We start from the raw sequence: 21,807 nt of genomic DNA, 5'->3' as shown, positions 1-21,807 counted from the left end.
TTTGTTCTTTATTCAGTTGCATAATTTGATATTATCTTCAGACCCAGTTCAAATACACGCGTTTTGGTTTTTCTCAAGAAAAAAAGGGAACTTTTGGTTAGAAACAGAAAGCATGAATTAACATTAAAATGGCTCCTTGTTGCAAAATAATAACACTGTTGATCTTTCGAAAGCGCCAGTAGAAAACGTTGTTCGGATAAGATATTGAATGACTTAAGCTTGCCTCCCGTACCAACGTCACCCAGGTTGGGTTGGGTTGATTGTTGGCTTTCTCCTTCTTCTAAGAGTTTTTGAGCCGGGAACTCCGGTTTACCCTTCCCTTCAAAACCAAACGATTCAAAATCCAGTTAGAACTGGATGGTGCCTCCACCTGGTCACTTACAAGAGCGGCCGCTTGAAGGATTCAGAAGTATAGTCGATTGTTTACAACACAATGACGATGGTTAGGCTTTAACGCTCAATCTATCAAGACCTACGTGCAGTCGAACTCCTTTCTTAGGGATACCCTGGCGCTAAAAGAGTGTTCGTAGTAAGCTGTTCAATTTGAGGGTAAAACGTATCAGTAAAAACTTTAAGGTGTCGTTGCTAAAAGAGAGCTTGATGGTACTTATCATGGCGTAGTCCCCTACCGCCCAACTGTGACATTTGTTGGAAAACAATATTTTAGAGATACGACGAAAGTAATTATGTTTCTCTTGAAGGTGTTTGTTAATGGAGATTTCCGAGAAGAGGCGAGAGGTCAGGGTCTGTTGTCCCTAGACTGGGGAGGCAAGGCTGGAATAGGGCGTCACAAGCACCAATTTGGAAACCGCCTCCTGCGAGGAATGATTGATGAATTCTATATTTTTCCCTGCGAACTGCCTCGTCTGGAAATCCTTGTACTACTGAGACACTGTCGTGTCTATTTCAGTAAGTTTTTTTTTTCTCAGTTATATGTATTTTCTGTGTTTACTCTATGGTGCGTCTGTAACGACTATACAACCAAGCCGAACTTAGTTGTGTCGTCACGCTAACTCTCTTTAAGTAGTCTCAGTTATCAGGAAAATACTTCCAAATATAGCATTGAACTTCTGAAATATTCTCTGTGAAAAAGAGAAAGAAAACAGAGTGAAATTCATAGTTTTCTATCGGAAAAAGAAAGATCCAGAAGTATCGAAAATGAAAAATACTTCAGTGCAAGCGACAGTTTTATGAACGTCCAGAAAACAAGTTCTGTGGCCTTTTGGATTTCACGACAAAATGTAGTGCCAAAACTGCTAAACAATTTACGAGTTCATCAAAACGAAACAAAAAACTGATGCCTGTCAACTAAAGTTTGTTTTACTATCCCTACTTGTTAATATACAACATAAAATGTATTTGCTTATTTTTTTTAGAAAATACAAAGAAGGTGACAGAGGAGTCCTCAAAGATAAGGGGCCCTGCCTCGGTAATGACTCCGCCTAACAATGGGCAACGAAAAACTCAAGCAACTTTTATCACCCCACACCACCCAGCTGTCAGTCAAAATACCAATGGTTTGGTTGCAGCTTATCAGAGACAACCAGCTGCTTCCACAGATTTTGTCGCCAACAATTTACAACAAATACTTGCCAGTTTAACCAGTGACGACCGGCTCGGTTCTCATGCACATATGATGTATCAGCCACCTCAAGCGTATCCATCACTTCCACAACAGGCTAAACCACCATTAGCATATAGACCTGCACCATACCCATCTACAAAAACGTCAGTAGGAAACTGGCATCAGGTACCACAAGTAGGGTCTTCAAAGATTTCGACAAATCCTCAACTTGGTCCAGTCACACCACTTTCAACTCAATCCTCGCTGAGGCATGAGACTCCAGTGCCTATGCAACAACCTGCAAGGATTCAACAAGGAAATACTGGAAACCAAAGAATTCCCTTGAGACAAAATCTCGTCGGACGGCTTCCTCAATTCAATGCTCCTTTAGCTCCAGGAAAATTGGCAGGACAAAATCAAAATCAAGCGCCAAAGGTTGCTCAGCCACTTGTATTTTCTGATAGGGTCAACAGCTATGCGCAGATCCAAAGACCAATTGTTTGGCATATCCCATTACGAGGTACAAACAAAGGATGGTTACCCAGTGGCTTTGAAAAGTTATTATCAGCATCCCCAAAACGTCCAATCCCATTAACATGGTTGGGACAAACTAAGTTTCTTCAAACTATTCCAGTGCGAAACAGGACTGCAGCAGGTGTACAAAGACAAAGACCTTATGTTGCTTCCTTTAAGCCATCGTATTCGAGCCAACAGCCTCCGGCTCAGAAACAGCGAATTAATACGGTGCCACCCTTGAAGATGCAAAATAATATCAATTCACCACTTGGAGGACCTCTAGTTCAACATGTTTCATATCTTCCACAGCAACAACAAGAACATCGACAAAATCAGCAAACGTCGCTTGCATATAAGATGGCACTGTTAGGAGAGTCCAACCAAGTACCACTAACCAATCGGCCAACACCTTCACAAGCGATCGCGCAGGTGTCATCTTCTCAACTGGGGGCAAACAAACAAACGCACTTGCCATCAATGCAAACGTTCAGCACCAACTACTTTCCAAGGCCACCATATACTCTTAACGCACAGCAAAGAGTTTTAACGCCATCAGCCAGAGTTCGCTTAAAATCTGTTCATCCACCACTTGCTCAGCATCTTCCCCATAGAGTTCCACAAAGCCAGGTTTCTCCTTTTAGACCACATTACATTTATGGCCAGCAGTCATGGCCATGGGGTCCTTGGCGTAATCAAGCTTCACCAATAGCACTGTCTTCAAGTCGGTCATCCAACCCTCTGCGTCCGCAAGCATACCCTACAAACTCGCAAAGGTATCAGCCCACTTCTGGTTTCGCATCGAAGTTAGCAGTTTCTCCCTATCCAGTGACACCTCAGGTATTGCTATACTACTATTTTTACCCTAGAACAATTACCAAGCCTCTACTAAAACTAACCAACGTAAAAGGGGATCAACTGAAAGGGAGCTTCTTGGAGAAGTTGAGAGAACAGATCTCCAGTGCTGCTCTTAACGGAAAGCCCGGACTAGGTACATTAGCCAGGAAAACGACTGTAACAGGACAAACAGGAGGAACACCGACTGAGACAAAAGTTGAACAGTTAAAACCAAACATCTCTCCTTATGGGACATTCAAACAAGTTGTACAGATTCCTAATTACACACCGTATTACAGGCTTCTTGGGGGCTCATCAGACGCCCCGCTATCAAAAGCAATACTTACAGCGCGATTAGTTAATACGCTCACAGGAGCGCACCAAGTTCAAGGACCTCTACGTAAGCTCGGTTTGGGAACGAGACAAATGACTTATTTACCGTTGTCGACATCAAAAAATTTATGGACATCTCCAACATTAACGCAAAACGTCAATACACAAACAACAGATAAAACGCAACCTCCTGTTCTTTACAGGAAGTCACAACAAATTAAGGGACTTCTTAATCGACCGATATACATACAGACAGTACCATATCAATTGTATAACTTACTTCAACAACTGCCCTCGTTTAACACGCAATCCGGAACACAAAGATACCTTTCAAGCGTATTAAGCGATATCCTCAGGCTAAGATACGGTAAACGTAAAAAGAAAAAGAAAAAGCGAGGCGCGAAAGAAGGTAAACTGTCGACAGTGTAAAAACAAGGGGAAAAGCTGCAGGGCGGCCGAGAAAGGCGCATGCAAAATTTATATAGTTGAAGTTCGTGAATATGAATATATGGAACAGATATCCCAACTGCTGATGAGAGATTAAAGAGAAGAAAGACCCTCGCAGTTATTTACGCAACTTAAGCAGTTGCAAAAACGTTCAAGCCTGAATGTTTCATGCTTTTTTTTCGCAACTGCTTCAGTTACGTAAATAACTGCGAGGGTTTTTCTTCTATTTAGTAGTCGAAGTTCATCAGGAATTATTGGTCCTTGCGACTAAAATTGACTAAAATTATCCAACCGCCATAACATTTGGATACTGCTAGTGAACTGAAATTACCCACATTTCAACTAAAAGATTCATGTAAGTATATAAAGTTCATATCAACAAGAATATGACAGCCGCGATAAGATTTAGGAGGCCGAAAAAGGTCAAGCGGTGAAGCTGGTGACTTGATGGCATGACGTTACTTATTCAAGAAAAGAAGTTAGATGAAATCACCCGTTTATCATTTCCAATGGGCGCTTTTAAGCAACCAACATTTCCAAAAATGTTCTTAAAACTATGAAGTTTTGTGTATAGGTAGAGCCATAAAAAAACTGTTGTAACACTGTAAGAAATTAAGATCACCCGGCTACTAATATGTACATTACATACCTTTATTTTCTCATTTGTGCTTGAGAAAACGAAACAAAATCTAATGCACTCTACGAGTTCTTACTTGTAACTACTGTTGGGTTTTTTTTCTGCATAACTGTGATTATTTTATAATTTTTATCAATCAACAATAGTACAACATTTGTATTCTAATTTATAGTGCACATTTTAACTAATTGATCACAAATAATGTACAAAATATGTAAATACAAAGATACAAGAAAATTGCAAATGACAATTAACTTTTCAGGTCGACTTATATTAATAACCAAAGGGAATCTTGTTTGTAGAATAAATTGAGATTAATAAAACTGTAATAATTAAACATGTGTAAAACGTCTGTTAATCATTAATCTTAATGCACTAATAGTTTACAAGTAAAAACTGACTTTTTTACTTTAACGTAGACACATTATATGGCTCACAACAGCAGAGAATTTTCATTAAGATGGAATAATTTTTACACTTTTTTTGATATATAGTAACACAACGCATGACATCATGATAAAATCGAAACGTTTAGTTTCGCTGAATTTTTTTTCTGAGTTTAAATGTCAATGCAAAAACAAAGAAAACAAAACATTCAGTGATGATAAGTAATGTTACAACCCAAAGATGACATAATGGTGTAAATAAGCATAGATTTTTTTAAAAAAATTCTGTTTAAAGTATTTCTGCCAGGGAAAGGTAGGACAAGATTTCAGTCAGTCCTACGTAAATAAAGCTTATGCGTAATTTTGGTTGAAAACTTTAATCATGGAATTTCAACGAGCTAAAAGATTACACAGCAATCAACACAGAAACACGTACAGCAAATGTAAACGGTCAAGTGACAAACTGCACAAAGAGTTTTCCATTGAGGAACGGACGACATATCCTCCAACAACTACATTACAACATGGACACATCGACAGAAGGTTTGTCTTTTCACAGTTAGTTTCTAACGTTCTCTAATTAATTAATTAATTTATTTATTTATTTATTTATTGACAAAACTTCCACCTTCACTCATTAAAATAAAGTTGATACAGTGGAAAAAAATTATGTTTATAGTATATGTATTGTAAATTGTAGTTATGTCATGTTAAAAACACGAGCAGCAGTGTTTCATCGGGATTTGAAACGGTTTGAGACCGGATAAAACACGTGCTGCGAGTTTTTTGAACGGCTTTAAAAACATTCCTGGAAAAGCGTTTGTCAACTTTTGTGAACGTTGGAAATTAGCATACGAGAAAAACATTAAACATCGCATACTAATAAGGTGGTTTTATCGGGTTTTAAAACCACTGCACGTGATTATTTATCGACCATTGGATAAGTCAATGGGCTTATGAATTATTAATGTATTTTTGAAAGTAAAATAAAGACAATGAAGCTGAGGGACTGCACAACAGAGCTAGGCTCCATATTAAGTGCACCCATTAAATTATTCTGGATTCTATAAAGTACATAACCCATTTTCTTAATACGATAACGTTAATGTACTATAATGCTTTCCTTAGAGACAGACTTTGATCGACATTGCCTCTCTCAACCAGGGGTGCAACTGAGTTCCAACAAGCCTGACAGAGAAAACTTAAGAAAATGCGTGGGCTACACCTCCAGCCACGTAGAGTGGTAAAACAAACGATGGATCAGACAATTGACTCTGCATTAGATATTAAAATGCTAAAGTGAAACCATAGCTTTCCCACTAAGCTATGGAAATTCATGGGTTCACTTTAGCACTTTGACATAAACTGCAGAATTAATTCTTTGATTCATCATTGTGTCATAAGTGACAGCGGCTCAACATTTGAAGAAGGAAAACTCCTAGATGGTTCATGCTGCAGAAACCGTGTAAAACCCACAAAGATCAAGTCAGCGTCTAGGAAATGAATAAGCTGACCAGACAAAACAGCCCCTGTTTACAACATGCTACTAATGCCATCTAATTCCATGTTTTGTTTATGTCATTTTTAATGTTTAGCAACAAGTTCCAGATTTAAGAATAACACAGCCATGGGCCCAAGCCCGTTACAATCCATCCCAAGGACCACCTACAGTAAAAAAGCTCACACCGACAACTTTTTTCCAAACTGAAGAAGAGCGTAGCAAGTTAAACCCATCTCCGGAACAAGGACATACAGGAATGGCTGAAGAAAAAGAGCTGGCAAAAGCCCTCGCTCTTTTAGCGTTACCTAACAGATAGGACCGGAAGAAAGGGAGAGCCAGCAATATTTTGTAGCAAAAAACCTAAATCATCTCTTGCACCTACTCAACAGAAGACGCAAGCCGAAAGTCAGCATTTGTAGAAAACAATGTGGAGATGACGTTCAAGGCTCAGGCTCATTATTATGGTAGCACGGTATTAGATTGAAGATTTTTAGTAGGTAGATTGCGTTCTTGTCTGGTCTTTTCACATTACATCAGGATACTCTTTTGTGTTAGTAACACCAAGCGCAAAACGTGATTTGATTGTTTTTTATTCAAAGGTACATGCGGTATGTCGAGAAATGCACGCTAATGAGATGCATGAACTGTATGATAGACACCACAAGATGTCCCCTAACCTTAATTCTTACTAAGACACAAATAATTCTGTCAAACATGAAGTCATATGAAAATGAAAATATATAAAGTACCCAAATTCAGGGTAAGATGCATTTCTGGACATAACTACATGCATAATCTCGTACCCAAAAGAGTAAAAAGATGTGGGTACAAGATTACCTGCACACACTGAGACATAAAGAACTATTCCGTGATTTAAGGCCAAAGTAATCACTATACAGAAACTGGGTTTTGTTTTTTATCATTATTATTTTAGTTTTTGGTATGAACGCCAAAAAAGGACTGATGATTCTTAAAAACAGGAATGTTAATATTTCCGACGTCTGCTTGTAAGGAGATTAGGAAGCGAATGATCTCTTTGTAGGAAGATTTTGGCTTGTCTTTTGGTTCCTTCGTTTCTAAGACCGTTTGAGTTTTCAAAACGAAACAGGAACTAAATTTTCTTTTTAAAAACACTGGGAAACAAACCCCATAACCTAAAACTACATTAGCTTTCAGTTACAGGACACACGTAAGAGTTTTCTTCTGTAATCTTACATCTACTGTCACATCAATAAGACATAAAACACAACCATTTGTACCGCATAACAAAGTTTATCTGAGGGACGTTTTTTCATCCACAGACTCAAAAGCTAGAAGCATCTAATCAAGAGAATATAAAATTCCTGCTTGTCACTCTGACTCTGCGAGTCAAAAATTAAAGGTTTGTCCTTTTCATAGCGTTCACCAAAAGAACGTTTACTCCTTTTTACTTACGATTTTGGATGCAACTTTTGTCGCGCTACACTGAAACTTTCCCACTCAAGCGCTGCTCCTTCAAATCGCGTGTATAAACTAGCTGTTTTTTCAGCGTGATCTCACCGCAATTTTTTGCCAATTGGTAAGGCAAGTCTCGATCTTGAACTGTTCTTTGAGACCCCTTTTGATATTTTTTTGATCTTTATTGTGTTTTTATCTGGTGTACCCATGTTTTCTAAAGAGGTATTTAAAGGTCTCAAATAAGCCAAAATCCGTGGGGTCCCTTCTTAGATGTGATTTTTGGTTCATTTTTGGCCAAATTGCATCAAGTTTAAACCCAGTCTGCGGAGTATGGTATATGCACGCGCGAGTATCTTTCGCGCACGTTTTGGGCGCACATTGTTTTGTTTGCCATACTCTGCAGGCTGAAGTCGCTGTTAGTTTAAGGAGGTGAGCTCGATTGCGACAAAAGTTGCATAAAAAATTGCTACAAGAAATCCCATCAAAAAAAAAACATGCCGGCGGAAACAGGCCTTGCTGTTGCGGTCGAGTGAAGGTTATTAAATGCACATACCATCACCTTCACGTGACCAGGCCCCGGCATCAGGTTTGTAGTTCTCAACGCGCGCTTTCATCCCAGAGGCACGTTTTCTAGTGATTTACATGAAAATTTTTGAGCCTGAAATTCCTGTTTATGTCACTTATAAATATTGAAAATTAAAGCAAAAAGCTAGATAGGGAGCTTTTTATTGTTGTTTGGAAAGCACCGCTGCCTGTGTTTTTTAAATCAATATGGCCGCCTGTGTTACTTGGCGTGACAATACTCTAAAAGTGTTAGTAAGCTCATACCTCAGACGGTAAACGCCAAACTTCAAACCGCGGTTTTATCACAGCCGCAAAAGCGAAAAACACTGAACTTCAATGTCATCAACTGCGGAAAGAGGCCTAGGAATAGATTACTATTGGTTTTGATTTTGCGTCTACAATGAAAGTGGCGCGAGTTTTTTTCAACCAATCACCTAACCATAGTAAAGCTAAAAAGTGAAAAAAACATGTTATTTCTGGCGCTGGATTCAAAACGTTCTGCTCTAGTATTTTCAGTAAGAAAGACCAAAACAAACAACCAACAGAACACGGTGACTGAACATCACCGTCATCATCATCATTATCAAAATAGAACACAAACTTAATTTTTTGTCTAGATCGTAAAACAATTGCTTATTTGTATACTATTTAAAGTTATTATTCACGTGATCACATTGACTATGCACATGCAAGAGCATTAGCTTTACTACAGAAAATAATATGTTTAATAAATGCTATTTTTGTATCAAGATTCCATAATCAGTTTAACCTTTGTTATCTAATAAGAAAGTAAAGTAATTGCATGACGAGGGAGAAATGAACTATAGCTCTAGAGGCGTAAAAAATAAATATTTTTTAAACTAAAATCCGTTCTTGTCGTGTCTGTCTCGTCCGGTTGGCACAGAGGTATCTTCTCCTGGCGAGTTGATCCTTAAAATCTCAAGAAACAAACTGAAATACAGATGAGTTTTAAATTACCTAGCTAAACGTTGAAAATATATCCTTTACCAATACTGTTCAACATTACCCTGAATGGTAAAAAGCTCAAAGAAGGAATTTTTAAAAATCCCCAAAAGCTTAAAGTGGCGTAAGTGGTATAATAAGACACCAAAGTTAATCCATCATTTTGGAAGGAAGCTCGCTGGTGCATTTGAGGAGGGGAGGTGGAAGGGAGCGGGGAGGCGCGTTTTTATCGGGAAAAATCAAAAACTGGGGGAGGGGGAAATCGATAACTACTCATAGTGAGTCGACTGTCGCGCGGTTATTTCATGGATTGGAAATCCTACTGAAATAACGATTAACTTAAAATATATTGTATCATTAGTAAATAGAAGAAAGATCCTCGCATTTACTACGCAACTTTTAAGCAGTTGCGAAAAGAAAGCCTGAAAAAATTTCAGTCTTGAACGGGATTCGAACCCATGACCTCTGCGATGCCGGTGCAGTGCTCTACCAACTGAGCTATCAAGCCAACTGGGAGCTGGTCATATTGTGAGTTCGTAATATACCCGTGAAGGATGAATAAATAAATTTAAATATATTAAACGTATATTTTGAACTGCGGCATCTATCTGTTGATTGTATCATTATTGTCATTATTGTCGTCATTATCATAATTTATTTGAGTTGTCTTCTTATTTTAAAGTTTGAATTTTATACAATAAAGAATTGAAAAAATGTCACTTGTGAAATGTTCGTGGCTAGTCTGACGCGGCGTTTCGTCTCGGCCAAGAGACTCTTCAGAGACCTTTAGAATTTGTAGGCAAATTTTTTTCAATTCTTTATTGTATAAATTTCAACTCGTGTACGTGCGGTTGGGAATCCTTCTGCGATAGAGGGCCAGACTGCTAACATCTTGAATTTGCGAACGGGACTTTGAGCGCGATGCTCAACGAGTTTGCCTACAAATTCTAAAGGTCTCTGAAGAGTCTCTTGGCCGAGACGAAACGCCGCGTCAGACTAGCCACGAACATTTCACAAGTGACATTTTTTCAATTCTTTATTGTATAAATTTCAACTCGTGTACGTGCGGTTGAGAATCCTTCTGCGATAGAGGGCCAGACTGCTAACATCTTGAATTTGCGAACGGAACTTTGAGCGCGATGCTCAACGAGTTTGCCTACAAATTCTAAAGGTCTCTGAAGAGTCTCTTGGCCGAGACGAAACGCCGCGTCAGACTAGCCACGAACATTTCACAAGTGAAAGTTTGAATTGTGTGGAGTAATCTTAAACTTTGCTTCAGATTTTTTTATAGTTAACGTCACGTTTGGTTGAAAAATGTCTTTATTATTGTATAGAACAAATAGATTCCATGTGCGGTGGGTCTGTCCATTTATAAATCACAGAAGACGTCAAAAATGAGTTAAGAATATAAGTACGATTTTTTTTCTTCACGTCATCTGTGATCTATAACCGAACAAACATACGCGCAAAACGGCATCTATCTGTTGATTGTATTGGGTTGATTTGGTTTTTCAGCAACTACAACGTTAACGTTCGGAGAAGGTTTGAGTTCCTTTTGCCATTCCTGGCCTATCTCTGATAGTTCGCGTCATTCGCGCTCGCAAATCGGGCGACTGGGCTCACACAAGTACTGTTTTATGAACCTAAGAGTTAAATTGGGCAACAGCTAAACTGTTTGTAACGTTGGGCAAAAGTCATGCCCTTGTGTTTTAGAAATTCACTAGACGAAATATGAATATGATTTTCGTCTCTTTCGGAAATCCGGTTTGTGTTCCTTTTATTTAATTTATTCTGTGCATGCGTGATGAGGTGAAAAGCAAATGCACTTATACAGCTTATAGCAGCGCAAATTAGACTGAATTGCTTTTTTAAAATACCCTCAAATCCAATGACGCCCCATACCAAATAGTCAAAACAGTAGGCCAAGTTTAACCTTTAAGGTGCCTCGAAATACTTAGGAAAAACCACAATCAATACTATGATATTGCAACACCAAAAGTACTTCTAAAATAAATTCTACAGTAAAGTTTTAAACAATAACGACCCTCCCTACATAACAATTATTCCACTCGCCCTCATTGGACGAGGTGATAGGTAGCCAATGAAGCGCGCATACGCGGCGCTGAGTTGGCTGTAACCACTTCTATCCAACCAGCGTGAGTGGAATATTTGTTTCATTAAAAACAACCACGAAAAATCGCTAAATCTTGCTGATTTAGTGACATTTTCTGTACCCCCAGACGCGTGCCCTTGCCATATTTCTTGGGCGTGGTATAATGGTTCATATACCATGGTCATAAAACTAATCAAAACTCTGGAACTTCGTTATCCAATGAGTCAGTTTTCATAATTTCGGACATCAGCGGCTGTTAACTGCCACTGTTTGTACCCTGTTGGTAGTTTCTACTTTCGATGTTTACTGACAACTTTCATATGCTTACGCTCATTTCGGAGGATCATAGAATTACGGGGTTCGTTATTTTCAGAACTTTACTTTATTTTCATGATCACGCTAAAGAATTTCATCAAAAGAATCTGAAGCTCATTTACAATTAAATAATGACTCAGTAATAACACATAAAGGCTAGATGAAAGGTAAAGGCTGATATTCTAAGCACATCTGTAAAGATTCTTTATGATAATTGTCTAAGTGCTAATTTTGCAAACGGCTTTATAATACAACTTAGTATAACCAATTCTGGATAAAGTACTCAAAGTTGCTGCCTTCTGTTTCACTAAAGTCAGTGTCACCAGATTCTTCGCCTGAACTATAATAACTATCCTCCCTGTCGTTTTGGTGACTTTTAACATCCTCATGTTTCAGTGACACATGACGTGCTCTCGGCTTAAGTGACTGCGCGTAATTTGACAGAGTTTTCACGTGTTTCTTAACATCACCGTTCTTTGCAGGAATGTCATGGCTAACGCGACCGTAATTTGAAGATGAAACTGTTTCGTCGTATTTCATGGATGTCGAGGCCTCGTCCGTTAGGCTAGCACTTCCTTCAAAGGAGGAGCCTGATTCTGAAATATCCTCTCCGGATAGATCTGTTTCAGTATTGAAATGGTTGCCTTGGTGGATATGTTTCTCATGATTATATCGGTGACCATGTTGGCTACCGTCTTGGTGGCCACGTGGCAGACTTTTCTGTTGACTGTGCTTCTTATGGTGATGAACGTGGCGTTGTCTTGAATCCTGATGACGATATTTCCTTGAATCGTTGTCCTGCAAATGAGCAAAATTACTTCTGTCATGACTGGTGGGTAATTGAGATTTTTCCTTCGCTTTGTAATGTGTACCTAAACGATGCTTTACGTTCACTTTCTTGGCTGTTTTGGTTTTGCCCTTACGATGTTCACCAGGTCGCAAGATAGCCTTCGGAAGTTGTCGCTGGAAATTTTCAGTACCGGATGGATCAAAGACCTGCTTTCGAGATAATTCCTTTCGTTTTTTATTTTTTAATGCTTGGTATTTTTTCTTGTGGGAATGCTGTCGCACTCTTTGGTGTTTCGCAAATCGATTACGCATTTCATGTGATAAATGAAACCTCCCATGTTGACTGCCCTTGTCATGGTCCTCAAACCCTAATTTTTTTCCTTTTTTCACCCGAAGTCTCGTTCTATGCCAGCGTGAATGGTACTGTTGAGAATGAGAATGGCGAGGTTCGTCTGCGTCAGATGACGGCTCTGTGTCCAAGGCTGAGTCAGAATCTTTATTTTCACTGTTATCGTCATTATCATCATCGCGGCCATCATCATTATTATTATCATCATCATCATCGTCATCGTTGTTATCGTTACTATTGTTGTTGTCATTATCATCATCATCATTATCATCATCATCATCACTTTTATTATTGATCTCATTCTCTTCACTGGCTTCAGTATCCTCGGTAGCATTGTGATCTCGAAAGTCCCTCCTTGAGCCGACACTAGACCGCAACCTCTCCTCGTCTTCCTCGTCCTCACTATTCGCGACCACTTCGTCGTCTGAATCAACATTTGAATCTGAGCGATCTTCCTCGCGTTCTCTTTGCCTAAAACGTTCCCTGTGATGCTCGTGTGAATCAGAATCGAATTTCTCTTGTTCGTGTTCTCTTTGCCTAAAGCGCCCCCAGCGAGGTTCATCTGAATCGGAATCAGATACATCTTGTTCGTGTAGCCCTTGTCTAAATCGCTCTCTACGAGGTGGGTCTTGCAATCTATCCGTCTTCCTTTCAGACGTATAAGCTTCAGTAAACGCATCCTCAAACGTTTTGCTTAAATTATCAAGTGCCTCTGCACTCTTTCTGTCCTCTGGGTCTTTTGAGGAGGCGCTATTTTCCTTGATAATAAATACCTGAGGGGGTGGAGGAGGGACTGGATAAACAGACTTCATTAATGGTAATGTTGGTAGCGAAGAAGGCGATGGAGTCTCCGCAGGGGGAGCTGCATAACAAAAATAAGCATTTATTGTGAGACGTTGATTCATTTTTGTGTTTTGTTGTATTCAGAATCTGATGTGTTATTTAGATGGTATTTTTTTAGAAGGCACGGCGGAAATGCATCTCCCAGACGAGAAGCAAAGAAATAAATTGATAAATTCTAACCTCATGAAACATACACATTAGTGTAATATTCAACTAAGCCCTTAGACTCGGGGAAGGCCGTGTCAATTTGTTTGTATCCTGGCGTCCGTTTCTCTAACTTCCGAAAATTTTTCGGACTCGAAAACTGTTTTACATGCACAAAATTTATTACAAAAATTCCATTTTTCATCGATAATTTTGAAAGCAAAAACATTTTAAGTTCTACGAGACTAAGAAACACATTGAGTTAGTTGGTAAGAAAAAAACAACCGGCAATCTGTAGAAAAGGAATGAGAAAATTACTTTTCTGGCCAGAAAGCTCTTCGGGAGTTTTGAGAAACGCACACCGCACCCTTTTGGGGGGGGGTCGCAGACAAAGTCCTGTCAGTAAAGATCTATATCAGGATTTACCCATTGTAATAAGTTAAAGAAAAGCCATTAGTTAAGAGGACTGCTTAAGGATTAAGTATTTTATAACGCATAGCATGATATATTGCAGAGAAAGATGCATTTTATTAGTTAGTGACAAAGGTATACTTGGAAAAAAATCCTAGTTCTCTCAAAGAGTCGAACCTATGACCTCCCGTTTGCTAGTCCAGCTCGCGGGAGCTAGGCCATTAAACTAGGTTCGTGCCACAGATATCGTGCATACTAACTGAATATTAGGATTTGGATGTGAGCTGAGGCGAGTGGAAAACGCAACTACGGAACAAATGTATTAAATGGTATGTTTTAAGCCCAGTGATTGAATTGGAAGGATGCATTTTATCATTATTTTTTGAGTGTACTGTGTCACTAAATGATAAAATACATGAACCAAGATTTTTGAAAACGAACCCGCTCAAGTCATGCTCCTTTGCAGTACAAAAGAAAATCGGCCAACAAAAAATTCGGCTAGATTAGTTCGACTGAAATAGTTCCAAATGCTCTAAAATGGCCTTCTTATCGCTTGCTAAGCCTTTTCATTGCATTTGGGGAAAATTTCTACCTGGATTTTTGAAAAAGGGCCGTGCAAAGTAATGGTTCTTTGACAGTACGATATGTATGGTTTTCCTCTAAAGTTACAATATAAAAACAATAAGATTTTTTGAAAACAGGCCCTGCAAAGTCATGGTTCCTTGACAGAACGATGTGTATGGTTTTCCTCTAAAGTTACAATATAAAAACAATAGGATTTTTTGAAAACAGGCCCTGCAAAGTCATGGTTCTTTGACAGTACGATGTGTATGGTTTTCCTCTAAAGTTACAATGTAAAAACAATAGGATTTTTTGAAAACGGGCCCTGCAAAGTCATAGTTCTTTGACAGTAGGATCTGTATGGTTTTCCTCTAAAGTTACAATATAAATACGAAAGTTGCATAGTCCTATCTTCGCTCTCCTCTCTATTTTTTTTCTCCTTTCTTGTCTCTTTTGCATCATCCTGAACGTTCTCGGGGTCATAAAAACCGTGATTGGGTACCGTTTTATGAAAAGCGATCAATTTTTCATCGGGCACCTTTTGAAAAGTTCAGATAGACATAGCTCTAATTAAAGTGCCCCTAACCCTTCAATTTGTTTTCTTTTGGTAGATTTCCATATCTTTCAAGAACTCATTTTCGAAAAAATTTTTGAGAAATATTGAATTCTTTCTTTTTTACGAGCGCTAGAAGTGAAGACAGTCTTGTCGATATTTTCACCTATCGTTCGCATTAGTCCCCCACTCGGCCAAATGTGGAGCGTGACGTAAGAAAAGGACATCGTGCAAAAATATCCGAAGATTCGCGGTAATGCTTCAATTGTAAACAGAGAAAATGGTTGGAAAATGTGTGGTTTTTGGATGCAGCAACTCTCGAAATGTAGAGAAAGGAATCAGCATGCATAAGATTCCTTCTGAATCCTTCTGAATCCTTCTGGTGTCCTTTTCTTACGTCACAGCTAAGAAAGTGTCAAATATCGGACGCTTCTCATTGGCTCGTTCCTAATGAGCCCACGAGAGAAAAATTTGTCCAGCGGGGCTTAAAGGGCGCAAAAATTTAAAAATTTCAGTAACTTTTAGCGCTCGTAAAATAAAAAGGATTCAATATTTCTCAAAAATTTTTTCGAAAATGAGTTCTTGAAAGATATGAAAATCTACCACGAGAAAACAAATTGAAGGGTTAGGGGCACTTTAACTGAACATGTACACCACAACTAAAACACATCATATCTCTTCCACTGCGTATGTATCACCCATCGATATTAGGGTCGCGTTAGATTGACCGTTTTCCTGAATAAGAATGAGCAGAATAGCTGTTAAGTTTCTTTTTTTAAGTACATTTGGGAAGACATTTCTGCAAGTTTCGCCAACACATGATAAGTTGAGAGCGATTTTGTACTCCATTAACTCCAAAAACCTCTTATGAGGGATATCTTGTCACCATGGAATGGGGCCAATCGAACACACCCTTAGATAAAGGTATACCTTTATCTAAGGGTGTGTAGTTACTCAAGTTTCCTATAGCTCAGTACAAGAGCATCCGAGTGGTTATTGAACGGAAGGTCATAGGTTCGACTCTAGTTAGGAGAAACCGGATTTGTATTCCAAGTGCTAGCCTGTGTCAGTTACTGATAAAATACACCTTTCCCGATCGTTGGCTAAGAAAAGATCATCACATTTCCTCCATGATCCATAACTTCAGCCATTATTAGACTGTTAGCTAACTTTAAAGACATCGGATGAAAACAAAACACTGAAGGCCGTAAGGCAGTGCTTCCCGGGGTTGCCGGCTTTCATCACGCTGAAAGGCGGTTCCGATAAAATGGTTGAGATAAAATTTGTACATTTTTTTATCTGGCGAAGTATTTGACCTGGGAGTTAAGGGATAATTATCTTAGAAGTGCAAGCAGTAAAACAGTATTAAAACATTTTATAATTAAATAGATTAACGCTCACGCTTGTTTTCCGTTTCACCAGGTAATACGGGAAGCTGTGGAATCTTGATTGGTCCTTGATTATCTGGTGGTGGAGCAGTCGATGAACTTGATCCTTTAGGACTTCCTCCGTCAACCGGTCCAGAAGGAAGTGAAGGCACAGGTTCTTCTTTTGGTGAAGGGTTGGTAACCGTTGGGAGAATTTGGGGCTTAGGTGGTTGAATTGATCCCGAAACTGGCTGCGACGGCGTTAACCCCGTCGTTGGTAAAGATGTCTTAGGCTTTTCTGGTGTCGCCCCTGGTTGAGGTGGAGCTATTTGGGGCAAAGGTGGAAGAGGAGACAATGCGCCGGATGCTGTAGCCTGTCCAGTTGCTGAGGGCTGAGGCACAGGGGGAGGAACTACAGAGCCTGGAGTCAAAGGAGGGAGGGGAGGTGCTGAAACAAGAGGAACAGGATTTAATTGCGGTGTAGACGGTAACGGAGGGGCGGATAAAGGTTGTGGAGGTGTCTGCACAGGAGGCTGAAGAGGAGGGTTGGACATCTGATTAGGTTGCCCTTGCCCTGAGATAGGAGGCGTTGCTGGTAACGTGGATACTGGTTGATTCTGAGGAACTGCCACCCCGGTGCCTTGCTGTGGTGTCACTGCTGCGGGTTGTGTGACCATTCCTTGTTGTGTCGTTGTCGCTGCCCCAACATTTAAACAGGGACATGGCACTGACTTGCAGCATTCCAATGTGTCATAAATCTCCTCATCGACGTCCTTGCAAAGACCACATAAGTCTGGACATCGTCTTTCGCATCCGCATCGACATTTCATAGGCAGTACCAATGGCAAGATTCCAGATAAACCTGCCAAAGGTGAAGCAGCTGCGCCTGTTCCCCCATTAGCAGCATTAGGTGGTGCTCCCTGGAGATTTTGACCTCCACCAGCTGGATATCCCTGATTTTGACTTCCACCAGCCGGATATCCCTGGTTTGGACTTCCACCAGCCGGATATCCCTGGTTTGGACTTCCACCAGCCGGATATCCCTGGTTTGGACTTCCACCAGCCGGATATCCCTGATTTGGACTTCCACCAGCTGGATACCCCTGGTTCTGACTAGGGTACCCTTGATTTCTAATCGCTGGAACAGGCACGGGTACTGGTATGACCTGTGGGGGGCTTTCTTCCTTTTTGCCAAGGCCATTTAACAAAGCAAGTGTAAGGATATTACCTAGTTCGTTTTCTTCTTTATCTGGTTGTGGTGGCGGCTGAGGAGCAGGCACTTGGAGTACGGGAGGTGGTGCTGGCATCACCACTGGTTGCGGAGGTAGAGGCTGTGTTTGTTGCGGGACAGAAATCAAAATTGGTCTTACAGGCGGCTGAGGGCGTACTATTATCATGGGCTGTTGCTTTCGCTGAGGCGTTGACTCTAATGAAGGTTTCTTACTAAGATTGATGTGTAGATTGATGGCCTTATTCCCAGTGGGACCTTGCCCTGGTTGGGGCAATGTTGACACATCAGTACCCGAGTAAATTTTCTGACCGTTGACATTAACTATAACTCCTTTTGGTGCGCCCTTTAACTGTATTTTGCGTTGAATGAAAGCTCGCTTCGTATTCGTGACGTTGAAGAGCGAAGCATTGGATTCCCGCCATGAATGAGCCTGCTTTAAAAATCCTGAAAAAGATAGTCCCGGATTAGAATAATTGTAAAGACCTCTACAATAGCACAAAGATTCGAGTAGGTATTTATTTGAGATTTGTAATTTAATAATTTTATCATACGATAAATAATAATCACACATTAGATCACGGTATTAATATAAAAGCTACACATGTCTAGATAAATAAATGGAGAGGAAGTCCAAAATCTAGCGATAGAGGCTGCAGATTGTCTTAGTGTTGTGCTGTAGGAAATCAGAGTGTTGCGCTGAGTACTCAAAATCCAAAAAACATATACATGTATTCAGTTTACCGTAAGTATGAGACTACAATTTCTAGTCCAAAACCTAAGTCGAGCCCAATGACACTGGAAACGAAATGTATTTTGCTGTTTGCTATCTAGCAAGAAGAAAGAAGAAAGGTCAATATCAAGCTCGCTTTAGTTGAAAGTAAGATGTTTTCAACTTAGCAAGAGCATTTGACATGTCACGTGGGACATACAATCAGTAACCACATGGCCTTACTAGCCACGATTAACGCAAACCCAGGGCTTGATTCCGGGCCGAAAATTTAATACATATTTTTTCCACTTCAAGATGGCATCAAATCGATCGTCTCTTCATTCCATAGATATACCATATCATAAACAAGAGCCGAGATCGTGTAACCCAAATACTATTCAATTTAATGTATACTACATACGGTTCGCTTCTTGTTGTGGACTTAAAAAGAACATTCTGTTTTACTCAGGGTCTTTTGGTGTAGTTAATTATAAATTGCAAGTGATGAGATGTACGATACCTCGTACACGAGACTTCAAATATACACGGTAGACTACTTGTGTGACTTTAAATTTCTCAGTTATACTTGCACCATAATTTACTAAAAGTTGTAAGAACAAAACGCTTTCATTACAATGAAGTGTAGAACCATGCTAGGACAGCAAACAGGGATTTTGTTTGTTTACTTTCGTGGACGATAGATTGTCTAATAATCAGCACGTGTCACCTGACAGAAAGACCGGGCATAAACAAAGATTATCTAACCTAGGAAAAACCTGAATTTGGCCATCCTTTGAGCCATTACTAGAATCGGCTTGGTGGTGACTGTTCGAAAGGATTGAATGAGACCAAAACTATTTTGCATAGAGTCAAAGCTCGGTGGGAATTATCCAAGAGCTGGAAATCACCTTTAAACAGAACTTTCACTAGTTACACTCTCTTTATAAACAATTACAGTGTTGTGAAAAAGTAACACTACCGAATTTCGCTCTTTTTCTTCTGAATTGTTTATAAATTCTCCAGGAATACTTTCTTTTTTTAATTTACACAATCAACTAATAACAATACAATTAACCGCAAAGTCAACTTATAACAATACAGTATACTGCAAAAGAAGCACGAACTATCATTAAAACAAGAATAACGATGATTAAGACGAGGAGGGTTGCTATCAAACAGAAGGGTAGTTTTCAATTTTCTATTGCCATTCAATTTTCCTCTGTAATTCTGGAGCGTTTGGCTTCTTAAAAATCGTTTAAGTGTATAGATAATATTTTGTGTATAAACAAGATAATACCTGGTCTGCGTTCTTGGACGTTAATCAGGTTGCATTTATCATGTTTTATAAGGAAAATGATCTGTTCATTCAGGGGAGTAAGGTTTAAGTTACTCAAGATATCAGTGCAGATTGAGGACGTATCAAGATAGTTCAAAAACTCTTGACTTTTTGAACATTGAGGACATTGATCGTCGACTCTTTCTTTTCACTTCTCACTTAGTAACAGTTATCCTATGCAGAAGCTTAAATAAAAATTGCCTTAATATATTTTATTTAGTTATTTTGTATATCTTTTGAAAGTTGGTCTTCCAGGCGACGAAAGAATCACGAAAAAGTTCTTCAAAAGGCTTTAAACGACCTCAAAACGAATATTCGATGGGAAGGCAGTGAAACGTCGTGAGTGGAGGCACTGAAACATTCGAATTTCATTTGTGTTTTTCAAACAACTCAATTGACCCCGCTTAAACGTTTTAGTCTATCACAGTACTTGGAACCTTCTGCTGACATCCGATCGACCAGGTTTCTCCTTTTTGTGTCCTTGATATGACATTGCATAACATAACATAAACATAACAATATTTATTCAAGATGAGGAATATACTGACGAACTGAAAACGTACTCATAGATAAAGGCTATGCAACTGAGTGGGCTGCGGTCACTTATTTCCTTACGTTGGTAAACACAACAAGTAACGTAAACATTATAAAACCAATAGTCAAGATAATTGAAAAATTTCAACGTTTAAAGAACGAGCATGTTCTTACAATGTGCAACGCGATTGACAATGTTGTATATAGTAGCCTACAAGGTTCAGCACAATCTTGAACACAACATCAGCACCGTGGTTATATTTAGGCTAGCGAGTGTCATAATTATACTTAACTGAATATTTTTTATCGTGTTCAGTCATTCCTAACTCATCAAGAAGAATAATGTACACAGACATAGACACAGTTCATTTAACGTGGAGGAAACGCCCAGCTAGTAAATAGAAAAACTGTGCTAAAAAATTTGTAACTCAGTGTATCAAAGCCACTAACTTACCTCTGTTTCTTCTCGAAGTAATGTAATGGCTTCTTTTGGATATTCTATGCTTTTCCCTTGATTGTAAATGTAACCTGTGGTGAATTTTTCCAAGATGTTCCGTTTGAATCACCATCCAATCTATACACACTGCAAACCAAAGAAGAACTATCCTTCTTTTTATTTTCATGTTAAATATCATCTATAAAGGAATCTTTTTCTCTTCATTTTCATGCTAGTCAGGAAACTATTGTTTGTCATAATTTACTTTCCCAACCATGCATCAAACATTTATGATACCAGCAGGAAGACTGGTTGTGTATTGTTGATTAAGTTGGTAACCGATGTTATTGAACTTCAACGTCCTTCGCATTCAAGTTTGGCTATTGTAGCACTGACCAACTTTTTTTTCTTAATTTTATATCGCAAATTTAGTGTTAGCAAAACATCCACAAAACACCCTCAAAAAAAGTCATCCACTTTGCTTATAGCTTATACCATTAACGAAGCAACTTATAACACTCATGTCCAATATACACAAACGGATACGAATCGTCAAAACGCCCTCACCAATCGTACCATTGGTAAAAGATTACGATTTGTCAAAGACGCCTTACGATTCGTACCACTGGAACGAATGGTAAGCTCCTCATTCGATCGGAATTCCATTGGTGAAATGCATCTCATTAACACTTGTAAGCCGTGCAAAAACGAATGGTCGATTGGTACCATTGGTACAAATGGAAAAGTAGTCAGTCGATTGGTTACGATTCGTACCATTGGAACTAACGGTAAGCTTCTCAGTCGATCGGTATACCATTTGTAAACTGCATCTCATTAACTGGCTTGTGAGCCATGCGAAAACGAATGGTCGATTGGTACCATTGGTACCATTGGTACAAACGGAAAAGTAGTCAGTCGATTGGTTTCGATTCGC

General features: G+C 39.2%; 2 protein-coding genes across 7 annotated transcripts in view; one reads left to right on the top strand and one right to left on the bottom strand.

The window, feature by feature from the left end:
* The window catches only part of LOC146458634 (uncharacterized), a 49,212-nt gene extending 40,136 nt beyond the window's left edge, over positions 1 to 9,076 (top strand). For 4 of the 5 annotated variants that reach the window (XM_085090434.1, XM_085090435.1, XM_085090433.1 and 1 more), the window contains 2 exons: positions 702 to 909; positions 1,377 to 4,672. In XM_085090434.1, coding sequence (XP_084946560.1) covers positions 702 to 909; positions 1,377 to 3,676 — 2,508 coding nt within the window. In that variant the 3' untranslated portion in view covers positions 3,677 to 4,672. Of the gene's footprint in view, positions 1 to 701; positions 910 to 1,376; positions 4,673 to 6,312 lie in introns of those variants that run through there. The other variant, XM_085090436.1, reaches the window with a different exon arrangement.
* A 1,451-nt stretch (positions 9,077 to 10,527) lies between these two features.
* LOC146458633 (uncharacterized) lies at positions 10,528 to 21,144 on the bottom strand. Of its 2 annotated transcripts, XM_085090489.1 has the most exons (4): positions 20,892 to 21,144; positions 16,662 to 18,302; positions 13,522 to 13,610; positions 10,528 to 12,408 (listed from the first exon to the last, which is right to left on the bottom strand). In XM_085090489.1, exons 1-4 carry the CDS (start codon positions 21,070 to 21,072, stop codon positions 11,866 to 11,868), a joined length of 2,454 nt encoding a protein of 817 aa, XP_084946615.1. In that variant the 5' UTR covers positions 21,073 to 21,144; the 3' UTR covers positions 10,528 to 11,865. The 2 variants fall into 2 exon arrangements, with proteins under 2 accessions (XP_084946615.1, XP_084946614.1); XM_085090488.1 differs by having other exon boundaries at positions 10,532 to 13,610; positions 20,892 to 21,133.
* Between the last annotated feature and the right edge of the window lie 663 nt (positions 21,145 to 21,807).

The sequence above is a fragment of the Pavona decussata genome, unplaced genomic scaffold (assembly GCF_977016875.1).
Source record: "Pavona decussata unplaced genomic scaffold, jaPavDecu1.1 SCAFFOLD_232, whole genome shotgun sequence".
Lineage (NCBI taxonomy): Eukaryota > Metazoa > Cnidaria > Anthozoa > Scleractinia > Agariciidae > Pavona > Pavona decussata.
This window is presented reverse-complemented; position numbering and strand designations above follow the sequence as displayed.